General features: G+C 42.5%; 1 protein-coding gene across 14 annotated transcripts in view; it reads left to right on the top strand.

The window, feature by feature from the left end:
* The window catches only part of NLGN1 (neuroligin 1), a 987462-nt gene that overhangs the window by 500914 nt on the left and 469200 nt on the right, over positions 1 to 17348 (top strand). For 11 of the 14 annotated variants that reach the window (XM_053306121.1, XM_053306123.1, XM_053306120.1 and 8 more), the window contains one exon: positions 5352 to 5411. The exons of the other annotated variants lie outside the window; for them this stretch is intronic. In XM_053306121.1, the coding sequence (XP_053162096.1) occupies positions 5352 to 5411 (60 nt within the window). The remainder of the gene's footprint in view (positions 1 to 5351; positions 5412 to 17348) is intronic. 14 annotated transcript variants of the gene reach the window in all.

The following is a 17348-nucleotide window of genomic DNA, read 5'->3' on the forward strand; positions in this document are numbered from 1 at the left end:
GGCCATGTCCTCCTTTTTAACATTGGCTGCTTTAAAGCTAGAGTAAAAAGGTTGAATTATGTTTTCAGTAATGGTAGACGAAGCACACTGAAATTAAATGAGTTCAGAGTTCATTAGGAGTTCCCCATTCACATACAGTAGTCTTTTTGTTTCTGCAATAAGGCTATTCATTGCCTTGATGAGAGACAGAATGCAGTAATCTCTTGTGTTCCTCCCCCCCCTTCCCAACCGAAGTGTGAGTCTATTTTCCCATTAGTGCTAATGACAGTCATGTGCATGTCACGATGGGAGGTTGGGCTCAGCGGGGTCACTTGATTAAAAAATGAATCGCCTCTGGAGGCTTTGTGTCTGTGTGCTTTATTAATTTATGATTTAACCTATCTGCTTAGTTTACTGATACATACGTATATTTCAAGGAGTTACATTTTTAATTGGTTTGGAGCAATACTGATTGGTGGGCTGTGTGGGGAGAAGGAAGGAAAGAGGCCTGTACTCTAGAGTAGAGGTTCCCAATGGGGGTACTTGAGGGGTTCCCGGGTGGGGGGGGGGGTAAAAGCCCTCCTGCCCTCCCATGTGCTGGTACACTATTTGCTTCCCATCTGAGCATCGCTGGCTTAAAACCGATGCATCCTTAGGGATGTGTGCACTGCCAAAGCGCAGGTCCTCCGCTGCTCCTGATTGGCTGGCTACATAGTGAAGCTCAGTGTAACCCTCCACTCAGCCTGACTAACAGGCTTCAGGAAATTAGCACTGAGTACTCCAATTGTGTCACCTTAAGTGGCGCAGTGGGGAAATGCTTGACTAACAAGCAGAAGGTTGTCGGTTCGAATCCCCACTGGTATGTTTCCCAGACTATGGGAAACACCTATATCGGGCAGCAGCGATATAGGAAGATACTGAAAGGCATCCTCTCATACTGCATGGGGGGAGGCAATGGTAAACCACTCCTGTATTCTACTAAAAGAAAACCACAGGGCTCTGTGGGCTCCAGGAGTCGAAATCGACTTGATGGTACACTTTACCTTTACTTTACTCCAATTGTGGTGGTGCAGCAGGGAAGCAGCTTGCCTAGGGAGCAAGAGGCTGTTTGTTCAAATCCCCACCGGTATGCTTCCCAGACTGTGCTGGTAAATATCTATATTTGTAGTCACCTATATCGGGCAGCAAGTCACCTAATGGCGCAGCGGGGAAGGAACTTGCCGAGGGAACAAGAGATTGCTGGTTTGAATCCCTGCTGGTCTGTGTCCCAGACTATGGGAAAACACCTATATCGGGCAGCAGCGACATAGGAAAGTGCTGGAGGTGGATGCTCACTTCAGTGACAATGGCAAAACACATCATCTCGTACTGTGTGGGAGGAAGGCAATGGTAAGCCACTCCTGTATCCTACCAAGAAAACCGCATGGCCCTGTGGTCGCCAGGAGTCGACACCAACTTAACGGCACTATCTTCTCTTTCCTTTTATTCCAATTGAAACTAAGTAAACTTGTCCCATACATTTCAGCAAGTCTGCTTATGAGTAATTTAGTGTGGATCATGTGATGCCATGATTGCAGCAGCCTGTCTCCCTAACTGTAACCCTTACATTTGTGTTTTAATGTATATGTGTGTATACACACGCACTTAAGTGTTACAGTTATGAGTTGGGCTACTCCATTCAATGACTTACATCCCAGATTAAGTAACTCATAAGCAGTCTTACTGAAATTAAAGGGGTTAGTTTATTCATCCTATTCCAATGGGAGCATTGAATGGGAGCGTTCAATAGATCATTTAGGGAGAAGGATCATAGCTCAGTGTTAAAATACCTGCTTCATTTGCAGAAAGTCCAGGCTCCATTTCTGGTGTATCTAGTTAAAAGGACCAGGTACTGGAAAAGACCTCTGCTTAAGACCCTGAAGAATAGCTGCTCGACCATTCTAGACTAGATGGATCAATAGTCTGATTTTGTATGAAGATAGCTTCATGTGTTCATATAGCCTACTGCCGTTTAAAAACATTTTGAGTTTAACGGGGGTGGGATCCAATACATTAAATCCAATCTATTAAATCAGGGGTAGGCAACTAAGATTCTGCAGCTGTTGCTGAGCTAAATCAGCTGTTGTTAATTGCTGTAGTTCAGTCTCAGTTTATTGTGGCTGGGGGTAATGGGAGTTGTCATTCAACAACAGCTCAGAGGCGGATTAACGTAGTAGCAAATGTAGCATTTGCTACAGGCCCCGCGTTTTTGAGGGCCCTGCATGCCCGGCTTCCAACTGGGAATTAAAGTTAAAACTTTACCTGTTTTATTTGGTCCATATTAGATCAAATATCCCTTTTCTGCTAAATGTGCCTTTTAAGAGAAGGCCCAGCACAGCATCTGTCCAGTGGCTGTTGCTGGTGCCTACCACATTTTTCTTTTTAGAGTGTGAGCCCTTTGGAGACAGAGAAGCATCTATCCACTCTTTATTTTTCACTTTGAGAATTTTGATTGAAAATCACTTTGAGAATTTTGATTGAAAAATGGTATATAAATGTTCACTGTTGTTGTAGTAAGTGTGAGTTTGTGGCTTGGTCTCCCATACTCCAAAATATAGCATATGAAAAAAATTGAATTACTTTACTATGCAAGTAAATAATTTACGTTTTGATATTTATGTGCATTTTTAAAAAAAAAAAATTAGGGCCCCTTTATAACATATGCTACAGGCCCCGCACTGGCTTAATCCGGCCCTGCAACAGCTGGAGCGCATTGTTCCCTTTAACAGAGATCCCCAGATGTTGTTGACTACAACTCCCAGAATTCCCAGCTGCAATGACTTTTGCTTGGGAATTTTTGCTATCCCCTGCATTGCATCAAGGTTCTCTATGAACCAAGGAGGTAGGGTGTACATTCAGTCCATATCTGCTCTTCCAGAAATTCAAAACGGGATCCCTTTTCCTCAAAAGGCATTTCTCCCCTGCCCCACCCCCACATGTCTTCCCCTATATCTAATTATATGCATCAGTTCTATCAACACCGGAATGTTCCGCACACTCGTGATCAAATTTTCAATTGGAAATATTTGATTTCAATTTAGATGCCGGCTCTACTCTTGCAGTAACAAGCATATTCATAATTAATTTCTTGTCCTGTTGTTCACAACAACATCCTTTATGTGTCCCAAAAGTATGATTAAAAGAGGTTGCAGCTGATTACGTCTTTAATTTACGTTAACAACCTGTTTCTCAAGCCCTTCCTTTTGTTGCAGCCCTACCTCTGGTGTAAATCGTCGGCATGGAGGCTACGTACAAAACTTCCAGCTATTCTTGTGCTGAGCCAAGTATTTTAAAAAAAATCTTCATGGGCTCTACCACTGATACAGATGTTTAAAAAGATTTCTTTTAAAACAATAAGTTGTTTTTTAAAAAATGGAAACTTCAAATAACCTATTTTTAAAACCATCTGATCAATCAAGAGGAAGGGGCTTTATACATTTCGGTCTGGCCTTCATGTGATTGAACCCCTAACTTATCATAGGTTCTAATGAAGAGTCCTGTGCCCTTAACTGCAAGACAGGCACACTCAGTTGCCCAGATGAAAGCGCCAGGCTGGCATCAACAGCTATGTAGGAGAAGATGGAACCCCATTGGTTGCTTTTGTCTGATGGTCCCTGTAACAGCTCTGATCATCCACAGTCCTGGTACTGATGTGTGCAATGAGTGGAGCTCTGAGAAGCTATTACTGTGCAGAGTGAGGAGGCCTGGATAACTCTATCAGCATCCCTGGTTTGAAACCTATAGTGCATTATAGATATTCAACTGAAGCCCGCCCCCACCCCCTGCCATTATAAGGTTGTTTTCTTTTCATTTTTAAGTAAAATCTCATGCTCACTGTCAGTGACATTTCTTAAAAACACCTATTACAATGTCGGTACTCTGATATAGCTCACTGCTCAGAAAAGTAGCATTCTTATTGCAGATTTCGTGTTGGTTTACTAGTCTACAGTCACATAAAGCAAGCGGGAGCCAGGCTTTTAAAATACAAATTTCTCCAATGTTTCTGTGAGCTAATGCACGCCTCTTGCTTACCCATGCTTCAGGTACCAACATAGGCCTTTCATCTTTCTCCCCGCCTTGTTTCCTTCTACTGTTATTTTATGCATGCGATTATTTCTTGTGGGTTTTTTTGTTTTTTGTTCTGGTTTTTTTGCTTTTCAACTCTGTGCTTGGCTGCCTTTTTAAAACTTAAAAGTCCCACAGTTGTACTGATTTCAGCGGGGGGAGGGCATGTGTGTGTGTGTGTCTTGCACGGGGATTACAGAATGTCATGGAGATGTGCTAGTTCTTAAGGAAAAAAAGATCTGCCATGCTGAGTTTCAGCTGTTTTTGTTTGTGCTTTAAAGTGTAAAAATACATGGCATATTGAAATGTGTTTCTGATGGCCTTTGACTTTCCTTCTGGAGCATTAAAAAAATACTGATTATGTTGCCTGCTGAAGAAATGTAGTTTCCCCCCTCCACCGCAAAGTATGATTAATCTCCTAACACTTGTTAATAGTTTCTGTCCTGGGCATGGAATGGTATTAAATCTTAATTCCTTTATTTTTATGAATCGATTGTATGATAATACCTTGACCTGCTGAGACTGTAATCAACTTTGTGAAAGCAACCCTTCTAATATCTGGGTTTTAATCCCATTTTGGAAACTCTTGTTTTTAACAAATGTATCAGCAGGTAGTCACAGGTTTCAAAGTATTCTTCTGTCCAGGGCTGTATTTAAGTTATAAACTAATGGATGAACTGTAGAAAATCCAACCCAACCTTATCATTGGAAATAATTAGCTAATATGGCTGGGTTTATGAAATTCAATTTGCATTTCACAGAGTGTTCTCTTTTAAAGCAAAATTGATTGTAAAGGACTATTTTTAAAATAAAATAAAATAAAATCAGAAAAATTTCCTTAATCAGAAACCAAGAACTAGACTTCTTTCAACATTAGTTTAATTTTTTTTTTAAAAAAAAATGAACTGGTAGATTAAACAGATGAAAACACGCCTTGGTTATTTCTGCATATGATGGGCATGGTTGTTTTGGGGTGTTGCCCCCTTTAGCAATATTAATGTTGGTTTATGAATTTTTAATGTAATTTATGGGGTGCATATTTGCTTTTTATATTAGATGGTTTTAAGGAGAGAGAAAAATCACATCCAGTCAAGAATATTTTACTGGGAAATCCTTTTTCAAGAACAAAAAGAAATACTTGTACTTCACCCCACGCCCGAGTGTTTTTCTTGAAACATCCTTGGAAGTTTAATATTGACTATTTTTTCCTCAGTCTTGTATATTCTTGAATTGTCTTTTTCCTCCATTTTCTCCGTTCTCAATCCTAGGTCCCCTAACAAAGAAACAGACAGATGATTTAGGTGATAATGAAGGTGCGGAGGACGAAGGTATTTTTTTCCCGCCAAACTGATTTGCATGACAAGGGATCCCCTTGAACAACCTTTTTTCTCCCCTCTTTTTTTTTTTACTTCTTGTCTTCTTTTGAAGGTTTTTTTTTTTAATTCCCATTTTTGATGTGTTTTGTCTTCTTGCTTGTTGTTACATATTTTAATTTTTCTTAAAAGAAAGAATGTTAAGTTCTTACGATAACAGTGTTTAAAACAAAGGAGGGTGTTTTACTTTTGTTTCCTTGAAACAGACTCTTGATATGTTGCATCCCACTTTTGACTGAATTTTGTCCATAACAACCACTAACATGCTTCAGAAACAGTCTCTCTGTACACCTTCTTGCATGTTTTCTAACCCCTGTTTCTATATATTTCACCAAGTACAAAGACAATGTTGTTTTTTGTCACCCACTTATCTCCATTTTAATAAATATGGAAATGTTGTGTATGATAATGAAGGAATGATAAGTGCTGTTCTGAAAGTGTGTCCCAAGCAACTGAATGTGGGTGACTACAACTATCTACTGCTTCTTCAAGTCCCCAGAATCATAATTTGAGGAGACTTGACAGGGGCTCCAGATTTGGGACTCCAGATATCTTTTCATTTCTCAAAGAGCAGGCATGGAGAGTTGTCTGTGCATTTTGGATCATTTCCATGGTAGGTGTGGAGGGGTTTTTAACCATTTCCCCCTGTGCTGTGGCCTCTGATTAATGCCCCCCCCCCACCGTGCTACTAAAAGTGGAGTGGAAAACCTACGAGCACAAAAATCATGCCTGTAAGCTTTCCCATCTGGGGCTAATGACACCTTACAGGATATGTGCAGTCCAGAAATCAGTGCAAGGGGTAAAGGTTAAACCCCCACCATGACCTCAATCCAAGCCCTCCACCCCATGATTGTTTTTGGAGCATGGAAAAGATGTTGGGAGTTCCAGGCTCCTGCATCTCGTCTAGTTTGGCTCTTAGTAGAACAGCAGTGAATTCTCTACACAAAATTCTTCTCACTCTTTTCTGAACTGAGAATATTTAAATAGAATTCTATAGAAACATGTCTAATAAACCTTTTGCTAAAAATATGGATTTGGCACAATGATAATGTAATGGTTGCCTCTTTAAACTCAATGCCACGAAAGTATGAATATTTTCCAAATTCTTTTGAGAAGTTATGCAGATATTGTTGTAATTTTCCTTGCAATGTATAGGGATGTTTCACCTGAGTGGGATCAACCACGTTTGTCTTGAATAATAATAATAATAATAATAATTATTATTACATTTATATCCCACTCTTCCTCCAAGGAGCCCAGAGCGGTGTATTACATACTTAAGTTTCTCTTCACAACAACCCTGTGAGGTAGGTTAGGCTGAGAGAGAAGTGACAGGCCCAGAGTCACCCAGCAAGTCTCATGGCTGAATGGGAATTTGAACTTGGATCTCCCCGGTCCTAGTCCAGCACTCTAGCCACTATACCACGCTGGCTCTTGAATTTCATTTGCAGAGAATTTTAGGGACAACTCTAGAGAAGTACAAAACTCCCCTGAGGAATTTAACAATTATTCTTTTTTTTAAAAAAAGATTAAGAATAACAATTATTCTTTAAAAAGGTGTGGAGGGGGCAATCTTGAAGATTCCTACAGACTTTAGATAAAGCTCTGCTTTCTAAGCTGTCTTGGGCTGCCTGGGTTTGAACCTGAGTGTCTTACATATGCAAAGTATAGTCTACTATTGAACTGCAGTTTATCCCCAATTATTATTCAAGTGCCCTAGAATCCTGATTGCATTAACAGTGTAGCCAAACATCTGCTTCCCTATACAATTACATCTATAGTGGAGCATAATTAATCTACAAAGTCACGTGGTAAGTCAAACATACAGAGCAGTTCAGAGAGGCATTAATTAGCAAATTATTTATTTATTTATTTTTATTAGATTGTACACTACCCCAAACTTCTGTCTATTAAACAAATATACATAGGGCAGGTTCACTCATAGCACTAAACCTGAAATTTGACAGAGCTTCCAGAGCCCCAGGAACATAAGCATGCCCTACTTCCCATTGCAGGACGGATATGCTGAGATTGAGAGTGTTATATGAACCCACCAATCTCCGCACATTCTACCCTGCTTGTGCTATGAAACCCGACATCTGTCACTAAAGTGTCTACACTAAGCTAATGTTAGAATAGTTCTCTATGCCTATTTTAGAATCCCTGTGACTACTTGTCCATCTTAAGCAACATTTCTCCTGACTCCTCCAGTTTTCAATCTGGCCTTAAACCATTTGAACTTTAAATGTATTTTTGTGATACTGGGCTGAATCCAGACAACAATGAGTGCTAACAGTGCACCTGGACTGGACTGGTGTATAAAAGAGGAGTATAAAATCATGCCTGGGGTGGATCAAGTGATAGAGAGAAACCTTTCTCCCCCTCTCAAAATATTAGAACTTGGGATCATCCACCGAAGCGAAATGCTGGGAGATTCAGGACAGACAAAATGATGTACTACTTTGCACAACATGTAGTAAAACTATGGAATTTGCTGCCACCGGATGTGGTGCTGGCTACCAGTCTAGATGGTTTTGAAAAGGGATTAGACCAGTGATTCTCAAACTTGGGTCCTCAGGTGTTATTGGACTTCAACTCCCATAATCCCCAACCAAAGGCCACTGAGGCTGGGGATTATGGGAGTTGAAGTCCAATAACACCTGAGGACCCAAGTTTGAGAATCACTGGATTAGACAATGCATGGGGGATAGGGCTGTCAAAGGCTACTGGTCTTGGTAGCTGTATATTTGCATTAGGATCAGAGAGGGCATGCCCCTGAACACCAGGTCCTAGGGAAACCAAAGGGAAAGGGTGATTGCCCTCTTTATCCACTTGCAGGATTCCCAGATGCACCTGGATGGCCACTGCATGTGGCAGGATGCTGGACTAGATGGTCCTTTGGCCTGATCCATCAGGGCTTCTTCCTATGTTCTTATGGAACCCTGTGACATCCAGGACGTATGTAATGGATTTAAACCCAGGTCACACTTTATTAGCTAACAAACAATGATCTGCAGTGGAATAAACAACTAAAGAAACAAACAACAAATATTTATATACCGCTTTCCAACAAAAGTTCCCAAAGTGGTTTACATAGAGAATGAATGAATGAATGAATGAATGAATAAATAAATAAATAAATAAATAAATAAATAAATAAGATGAATCCCAGTCCCCAAAGGGCTCACAATCTAAAAAGAAACATCAGATAGACACCAGCAACAGTCCCTGGAGGTTCTGTGCTGGAGGTGGAGAGGGCCAGTTACTCTCCCCCTGCTAAAGAAAGCGAGTCACCATGTTCAAAAGCTGCCTCTTTGCCCAGTTAGCAGGGGTAAACATAAAACTAGAGTACGGGTAAAGCCTGTTCCCCCAAGAGAAGGCAGCTTCAATGGGCAATAACAGCTTCTCCTGTTGTTGGGTGAACCATCCAAGCGTGGAGGCTGTTAGCAGGCAGATGACTGCTTGGGCTTCTTCACAGCCACACAGTTGACTGAGCCAAGGGAGGCTTGCTTGAATCATCACTCCCTGAGCCCCAAAGCTCTGAGTGGATGAGCCCATCAGCTCCCCAAGGGGTTCCATTCCAGACACCCCCAGGCTACAAAACCCTGAAGTGCTGCACTATGGAACTTCCCCTCCACCCTAAAATTCCCTCCCATTGAACACATATTCTGAGATATTCCCCAATACCCTTTCACCTGCCAGTGTGACCGGAACTACACTATTTAACCATTACGACCAAATGATACCCCAAATATGTGCAGTCGGAAGCAGATGAAAGCATCTGCATCTCCAGCCAAACAAACAAACAAACAAAAATTTTATTTGGCCCCAGAACTGGAAATCATATAATCACACACTGAGAAGCAGGTGGCTTCTAAACTGATGCAGATCTGAGGCTGCTGCAGGCAGGGATATCCCCAGTTGATTGGGCATGGAAAACATGCGTCTTGTTTTTGCACAAGACCAGCTTTGCACAACTCCACCCACCCCACCACCACTGTGAGTAATGGGTACGGAGCAGCTATAAAGTCATTTGAGCTGTTCCACAAATCCTTGTGCAAGTGTCCACACAATGCCAGGCAGAGGGGTTATATAGTAGCTCTCATACCTCCATTTTGCAAAATGCGCAAAGAGACTGTGTAAACAGAAGAACTTTAGGATTTTAGTTCCACTTTTCTCATGCAGTGCTTTCAACATGAGGTCTACAATGGCCTTTTGGTGAGCAGAAGACGCCTTGTACACAAGAAAGAGCACCTTTTGAATCCAACATGCTTTCTTTTTCTCCAAGTTGAATGTCTGGTGCTTTTTCTTTCACTTTCCATTCTATGTGGTTAGTTATCTTTGCAAACACGGGCATTCAAAGCTATGAGTGCCAGCTCCTTCCTTAATAGTGGTTCTCCCTGCCCGAACCGGAAATTAATAAAAGAATATTGTGAAATGCAACACTTAGAGGTATATAAGCACAGTTTTTATTCAATTAGCAATTGGAAAAGCCTGCGTTACTCACAGATAATTTTGAGGAACAGTTTCAAACCCAAGCTATTCACACAGCAGACTTTTGTGGCTTTCCCCATTTGCCACGTAATTGCTAGGGCAGGCTCTAATAGCTAAAAATCTGTTGAATTAATCAGTACCTTTCACTCTTTGAAAAAGCAGAACATTCAAACATATCAGCTCAGATTCAGCTTCACTTTGTAGCGACAGGGTGGTAACTGGCAGACGGCTGTTCAGCAGCTTAGAGGAAATGAGTTTGATGGCATCTATTTTTGTTTGTGATGGGAAACTATCCTTCCCATTAAAACCCATTGCCACCAGTCACAGTTGAGAGGCCCAGGTCGGGAATGCTAAAGAGTACTGAATGGAATGGAAATCATCAGCACACCCCAACTCTTTTTAGCTCTTAAGATGAGTTTCTTTGTTTATTAAAAAAAAATGGGAATGCAAGTCTCCTCTTCAGAGCAAGTGAATAAGGCCTGTCTACACATCCAGGAGAAGGACTGAGGCGCTCGAGTGCTGAGGTGATAAAGGACTGTAGGGATGTGTAGAACGTTTCACCAGCAAAATGTTTTGTCTCGCAATGGGCCATTTCAAGTGTTTTGAAACAGAACTCCTTTAAATAAAGGGCCTTTTTTGAGCTCAGAGCATGACCACCCTTGTTTCAATCGAAACATTTCAACATTCTGAGTGCCATTTTGGAGGATCTCTTTTTTCCCCTTGCTGATTTTATTTATTTATTGTTAGTTTTTTTATACCACCTTTCATTAAAACAATCATGAAAACATTTAAAACCATATAAGACTATAGAACAGTTACACAATAAAAATATTAAATTAGTATATAAAAATCTAATTAAGTTTTTAAAAAACGTACAGAATACCATAAAACATAGAGCTAGGGATGTGCATGGAACCGCGGTCCGGCACTGGTGTGGGGGGCTCTTTAAGGGTGGGGGAGGGTGTACTCCCCCCCCCTGCGTTTCCCCCACTGGCGCGTTCGTTTAGTAAAGCTTTTGGGGTGGCAGGATACCTCCCTGCCGCCCCTTCCCCCAGTTGTCGGCAAAATGCTTCACAAAGCCTTTTACGCGTGCGCATGTCGTGCGCGCACATCACGTCCGTGCACACATGACACGGAGACGTGACGTGCGTGACATGCGCACGCGCAAAAGGCTTTGTGAAGCCTTTTGCCAACGACTGGGGGAAGGGGCAGCAGGGAGGTATCCTGCCGCCCCAAAAGCTTTACTAAATGAACGCACCGGCGAGGGAAATGCAGCGGGTGGGGTAAGTACACCCTCCCCCACCCTTAAAGAGCTCCCCACACCAGTGCTGGACCACCGGACCGCCCTCATGTCCGGACCGGTTCGGAGGCCTTCAGAATGGCCTCCAGACCGGTCCGGGCTCATCCCTACACAGAGCAGCAGCAACAAAAACAGCACTCATATATAAGCCTGGATAAAAAGCCAAGGATGCCCAGGTAGGTGGGATGGCGGATAGACATTTAGGGGGAAAGCTGGTTGCACTCACCTTCCCTCCAGATGAGTGCCAACATGTTGCTGGGAGAGCAGACCATGCTCCTAGGTGATTCGCGTTGCATGGTGCAGCGAGGAGCTCCAGAGGCCAGGACAACATGTCCTATCCTCCAGATATCCCACAGTGCACCACACTACATGCACAGTGCATTGGGGGATTCCCCCAGGAGACAGGCACTCTAGGCACCCATCTCAGTGTCTTCTGGGGCTGAACGTAGCCCCAACGAACACACAATCCTGGAGCCTGGGTTAAGGGCTCACTTGAGAGCTGGATTTCAAAGCAAGTCTAGGTGGCACTGCCCCACTGGAATCAAGATCGAAACAAGTTGTTCTCATGTGCAGCCTAACCCAGGCTGGGTTTCCCTAGCCAGTTAGGCTGTGTGTGAGAACAGCCTCAAGATATCACTTGCTTTCAAAAATCTTGGTTGGAGGCTGAGGAGCAGATGTCCACCAGGAGATTATTCCAAAGTCTGGAGTTAAGAACTAAGAAGGCCCAGGATCGCAGGTCCTCCCTCATTGTCAGCACGTGAAGCAGAGCCCTTCCAATGATCTTGTCACATGAGCAGAAACCCTTGGGAGCAGGCAGTCCCTCAGATATCCAGAGCCCAAACTCTTAACAGATTGATTTTCTGGCACTGGCTTCCATTTGGCTTGTGATCTCAGCAGCAAGCATAGCCATTGCAGTGTAGTACACCTTGTACATTTTGCAATGCAGATTGCAGAGCATCTGCACAACTTAGTCTCAAGGCCACAAAAATCATCAAGAAATATTACACACACACACACACACACACACACACACACGTTGCCACTGTCCATTTCCCACCACAACACTATCTCACAAACAAAACAAACCACAACTCAAGGAAGGTTCAAGGCAGGCACCCAAGTTCTGCCTTTGTCAATCTGAGATCCAGCCAAACCAGATAGTTACAGCAGCAATAGCACAGCATATTATACTCAGTGCTGAGAAAGAAAATAACAAAATCAAACCTTCCTTCCTCCTCTCTTCTTCAAGAGAGGCACAGTATAAGGGCTCTCTCTCTGCCTTCCAGTCCCTTTGAATACATTTTGAATTTGAAATCCCCTCCTTCTGTGTTTCCCCTTTCTCCCTCCACTCATCCAATGGGGGCACAGTTTCCAATGACAACACTTGATTTGTATGATAACAAGCCAACCAAGAAGCAAGGAAGCCTGTCAGAAAAACCAGTCAGCAAGGAAAAAACAGACCTCCAAAATGCTCAGAACATCAAGACACTTCAATTGAAATGGGGGCTGTTCTGCTCTGAGATCGAAACAGGTCCTTTGTATAAAGGGTGTTCTCTTTCAAGCTCGAAACACTCAAAATGGCCCCTTTCCTGCTGACATGTTTCGCCAATGAAATGTTCTGCACATCCCTACTCTTCTGTGTGCCCACACCCCATGCCATGCCACAAGCTTCCAGCAGACCATTCAAATTACATGACTACAATATTAAAGTTAGGATCGCTTTTCTGTTCGCCACCCCACCCTCCATTTTAGTGGCTGCTGCTCTCAAGGGCAGGGAAGACGGAGTGTGATGCTGTCATATGGGACCTATTCAGACACTACTTCTTCAACTGGCACAACCACATGCAGTACGGCTGTGTACATGCCACATCCCTCCCTCCTTCCAGCAAGCATGCCAGGGTGTCTTTGCCTAATGACTGGGAGGGGGTTAACCTGAAATGCTCCTTTACACACTCTACAAACAGTGTTGCAGTTTTACAGGGACAGGTAGCACTCAAAGACTAACCGAAAAGACCAGAAGGTTTAATACTGCAATAGCTTTTGTGGGTGACAAAAGCTGTTGCATTATTGGTACGGAGAAACACAGGAAAATGGGCAATCGAAATCAGGGCTCTGATACTGATATTTCCAGTCTCTGTTTTCAACTGCCTATTTCCCGGTGCTTTTCCAGTAGCAACCCAGCATCTGGCAAAGTGGGTTGTCACCCATTAAAGCTTATGCAATTTTATATTATCTTATGATCTTTTCAATTAGTCTCCAAATGCTATGTAATTCTTTATAACATTTGACTAACACGGCTAATAAAATATAAGAACAAAGAGTTTGGGTGTGTGTGAGTGTGTGTTTGTATTTAGAGGAGTGAGTTGAACGAAACCCTTTCCCCACATGGTTAGGGAAAGGCACCCCAGTTTTCCAGGAGAGAGGGGTAGATGCACACATTCATTCATTCGATTTCTATACCGCCCTTCCAAAAATGGCTCAGGGCGGTTTACACAGAGAAATAATAAATAAATAAGATGGAGCCCTGTCCCCAAAGGGCTCACAATCTAAAAAGAAACTCATAGCTTGTCTACATCCTCATTGCATGTAGGACAATGAGGTTGGGAAAGCATCATCTGAATTGGCCCATGGTGTTCCTTTTTAACCACTAGATGCTATGGAGCAAAAAGAGAGGCAGAGATGCTTGCTGTTCTTGGCAGTGGACTCTTGCCTTTTGTCCTGAGAGATTGAAAGTAGAATGTCTGACTTCCAAGGAGAAATGCGAAGCAGAGCTAATACATCACAGAATATGACAGAAAGGAAACTAACTAAATCTGCTTAGCAAATTCCAGGAGCATAAATCCAACCTTGTAATAAAATTCATATAAGTAGATCACTCAGATATCATATTTTCAGCCCATTTCAGAGCACCACTCTAGTGATGAAGCATCCTTCAGCCACATTTCTAATAATAATAGGTGAACCATTTGCTTTCAGTCCTCCCTTTCACTCTCCCACATTTTTAAGTATTGCCCCATATCCAGGCTTCCAAAATCCATATAACATAAAGCAGCAACAAAACCTGGGACTCTATAACTAAGCTGGCCCTAATTAGGTCATTTTTCATTTTTGTTTTCAGAAGACCCAAAGGCTCCTAGTGCACATTACAGACTAATGATCTGTAGTTCTACAGGTTTTTCTGTAACAACGACGAAAGACTGAAAAAAGGAGCTATGGCAGTTTCTTTGCCTACCAGTGGGTTTCACTGGTATGGTTTCTAAGGAAATTAATAAATGCTAATATATTGGAGAAGAATGAAACCCTAAATAATTAAACACATATATCTCCATGTTCGTGAAAACTGATGTTAGTTTAGACTTTTTGTACTTCCTGCTAGGGGCTACTTGGATATTTAACTTATCTGAAATAAGTCTCTCCCAGAAAACTGGCAGGCCTATAGATTATATAGGAAGCCGCCTTATACTGAGTCAGACTATTGGTCCATGCAGCTCAGTACTGTCTACACTGATTGGCAGCAGCTCTCGAGAGCAGGGCTGCATAACTTCAGCTTTCCAGCTGGTTTTGGACTACAAGTAGCATCATCCCCACCCAAGGCAGCCAATGGTGATGGGTGATGGGTTTGTAGTCCAACACCTGCTGGAGGGCCAAAGTTGTGCATACCTATTCTAGAGCTTTGGATGGGCATTTTCTAGATCTACCTGGAGGTGTCAGGGATGGAAGCTGGCCTGGGACATTCTGTATGCAAAGCAGATGTTTTCCCACTGAGCTATGGTCCTCCCCCTTCCATCTAATTGAAGTTCACACAATGCATAGGCAGAAAATGTAGTAATGGGTGTGGAAGTTGGATCTGTCAGTTGCTAGTAGCAGTGCTGGCTAAATGGACCGTCCATGTTCAGGGGCTGTGCGCCTCTGAGTACCAGATGCTAAGAAAAGACACCGGGGAAGATTGTCACTGTTAAGCCATGTTTGTAGACGTCCCAAGAGACCTGACTGGGTGCTGCTGGATGCAGCATGGTAGGCTATGTACAACTATGCACAAATTTTTATATACCGCTTTTCAACAAAAGTTCCCAAAGTGGTTTACATAGACATGAATAAATAAGTAAATAAAATGGTTTCCTGTCCCCCAAGGGCTCACAATCGAAAAAGGACACATAAGACAGACACCAGCAACAGCCACTGGAGGGATGCTGTGCTGGGGATGGATAGGGCCCGTTGCTCTCTCCCTGCTAAATAAAGAGAATCATCACTTTTAAAAGGTGCCTCTTTGCCCAGTTAGCAGGGGGTGACCTAGATGGCTAGATGGACCTCAAGTTTGATCCAGCAACCTAATATACTTAACTTTAAAACATCCTTAAAAATAGAAATAGAAGATATGTAATGCTACTTCCAACATCTCATTGGCATAATGTAACTGTTCTTTTAAAAAGTCAGACACTTATTTTTAAATGTCAGACAAGTCTAGGCATTGCACTTTGTCACTTTTATGATTTCATTTCGTTAGCATCCGTCATTCTAATGCAGAGCCCTCATGGACAATGGAGTTCCTGTCTGAGTAGGCTAGAAATGTGCAGAAGCCCCATGAGAAATTTCTTGTGCCTGATGGAAACTCATTTAGCTTCCCTTGAATATGCTCAAATACTTTGCGTTCGAAGGAACCCTGAAATTCACTCTCAATTTATTCAAAATGTTGACACCATCTCTAGAACAGGCTTACCCTTTCACATCAACAGAGAACATCTCCTTGCTCCTCAAGCAACGCATTTTTGGAGTTTTCATCTCCATTAAAATGAATAGGAAAGGCTCTGGAATCAGGGGAGGTCCTTTCATGCACTAGCCACTAGGCTTTCAAGAAATCACTTAAAAGCCCTGACCCATTGCAAGCATTCACATGTCAATGCTCTAGAAACATAGGGAGCTGCCTTATACCGAGTCAGAACATGGTCCATCTAGCTCAGTATTGTCTGCAGCAGGCATCCCCAAACTGCGGCCCTCCAGATGTTGCTGAACTATAACTTCCAGCATACCCAGCCACAAAAAATTGTGTCTAGGGATGCTGGGAGTTGTAGTTCAGCAACATCTGGAGGGCTGCAGTTTGGGGATACCTGGTCTACAGCATGGATTCTCAATGTTGGGTCCCCAGATGTTATTGGACTTCAACTCCCATAATCCCCAGTCCCAGTGGCCTTTGGTTGGGGATTATGGAAGTTAAAGTCCAATAACATCTGGTGAACGTTGAGAATCCCTGGTCTACAGTGACCGGCAGCAGCTTCTCCAAGCCCTACCTGGAGATGCCAGGGCATGAACATGGGACCCACTGCATACAAACAGATGCTCCACCACTGAGCTACAGCCCCATCCCCTAAGCGGAATATCTTACCATAGACAGTGCTCACATGTAGTCATCCATTTAATGCAAACCAGGGAATGCCTTGCTTAGCAATCCATGCTCACTACCGCTAGAGATCAGCTACTCTCTCTGTGTAGCATTTATTCTATATTGGAGTTCAGACACATCTTTTGGGCACCCTCCCTCCTCTCACTTGATGTATGAATTATTTCATTTTAATGTTTTATCCTCCGCATTTTTCTCTTACAATAGGCACTCAAAGTGGGTAACATAAAACAAAAACATCAAACAAAACAAAAATTAAAATTTTTAAAAAAATCAGAAATCAAATAAGAAAGCTTAAAACTCAAATAATTCCATTTTAAAACAGCACATCAAATTCCAAAGCTGAGAAATAAGCCATAGAGTATTGGGGGCAATATGCTAAATCCAGAGTGTTGGGGGCAATATGCTAAATCATTGTAAACCGCTTAGAGAGCTCCGGCTATAAAGCGGTATATAAATGTAAGTGCTATTGCTATTGCTATAAAGCAAAAAATTAAAAGGCTTCATTTTAGAACAATCCCCCCCACAAAATGTTGCAGTGGTTTCAGAACACCACCGCCCCCAAGCAGCAGCGATACTATACCAGGAATTAAACAAACATGGATAAAAACTATTGCAAACCAAAGAGAAGTCAGCAGAACAGTTTGAAAGACTAATGGCCTGCAAACTGGGTCCCAAATGTGCATCCTGGAAGAAGCAGTTC

The sequence above is a fragment of the Hemicordylus capensis genome, chromosome 3 (assembly GCF_027244095.1).
Source record: "Hemicordylus capensis ecotype Gifberg chromosome 3, rHemCap1.1.pri, whole genome shotgun sequence".
Classification (NCBI taxonomy): Eukaryota; Metazoa; Chordata; class Lepidosauria; order Squamata; family Cordylidae; genus Hemicordylus; species Hemicordylus capensis.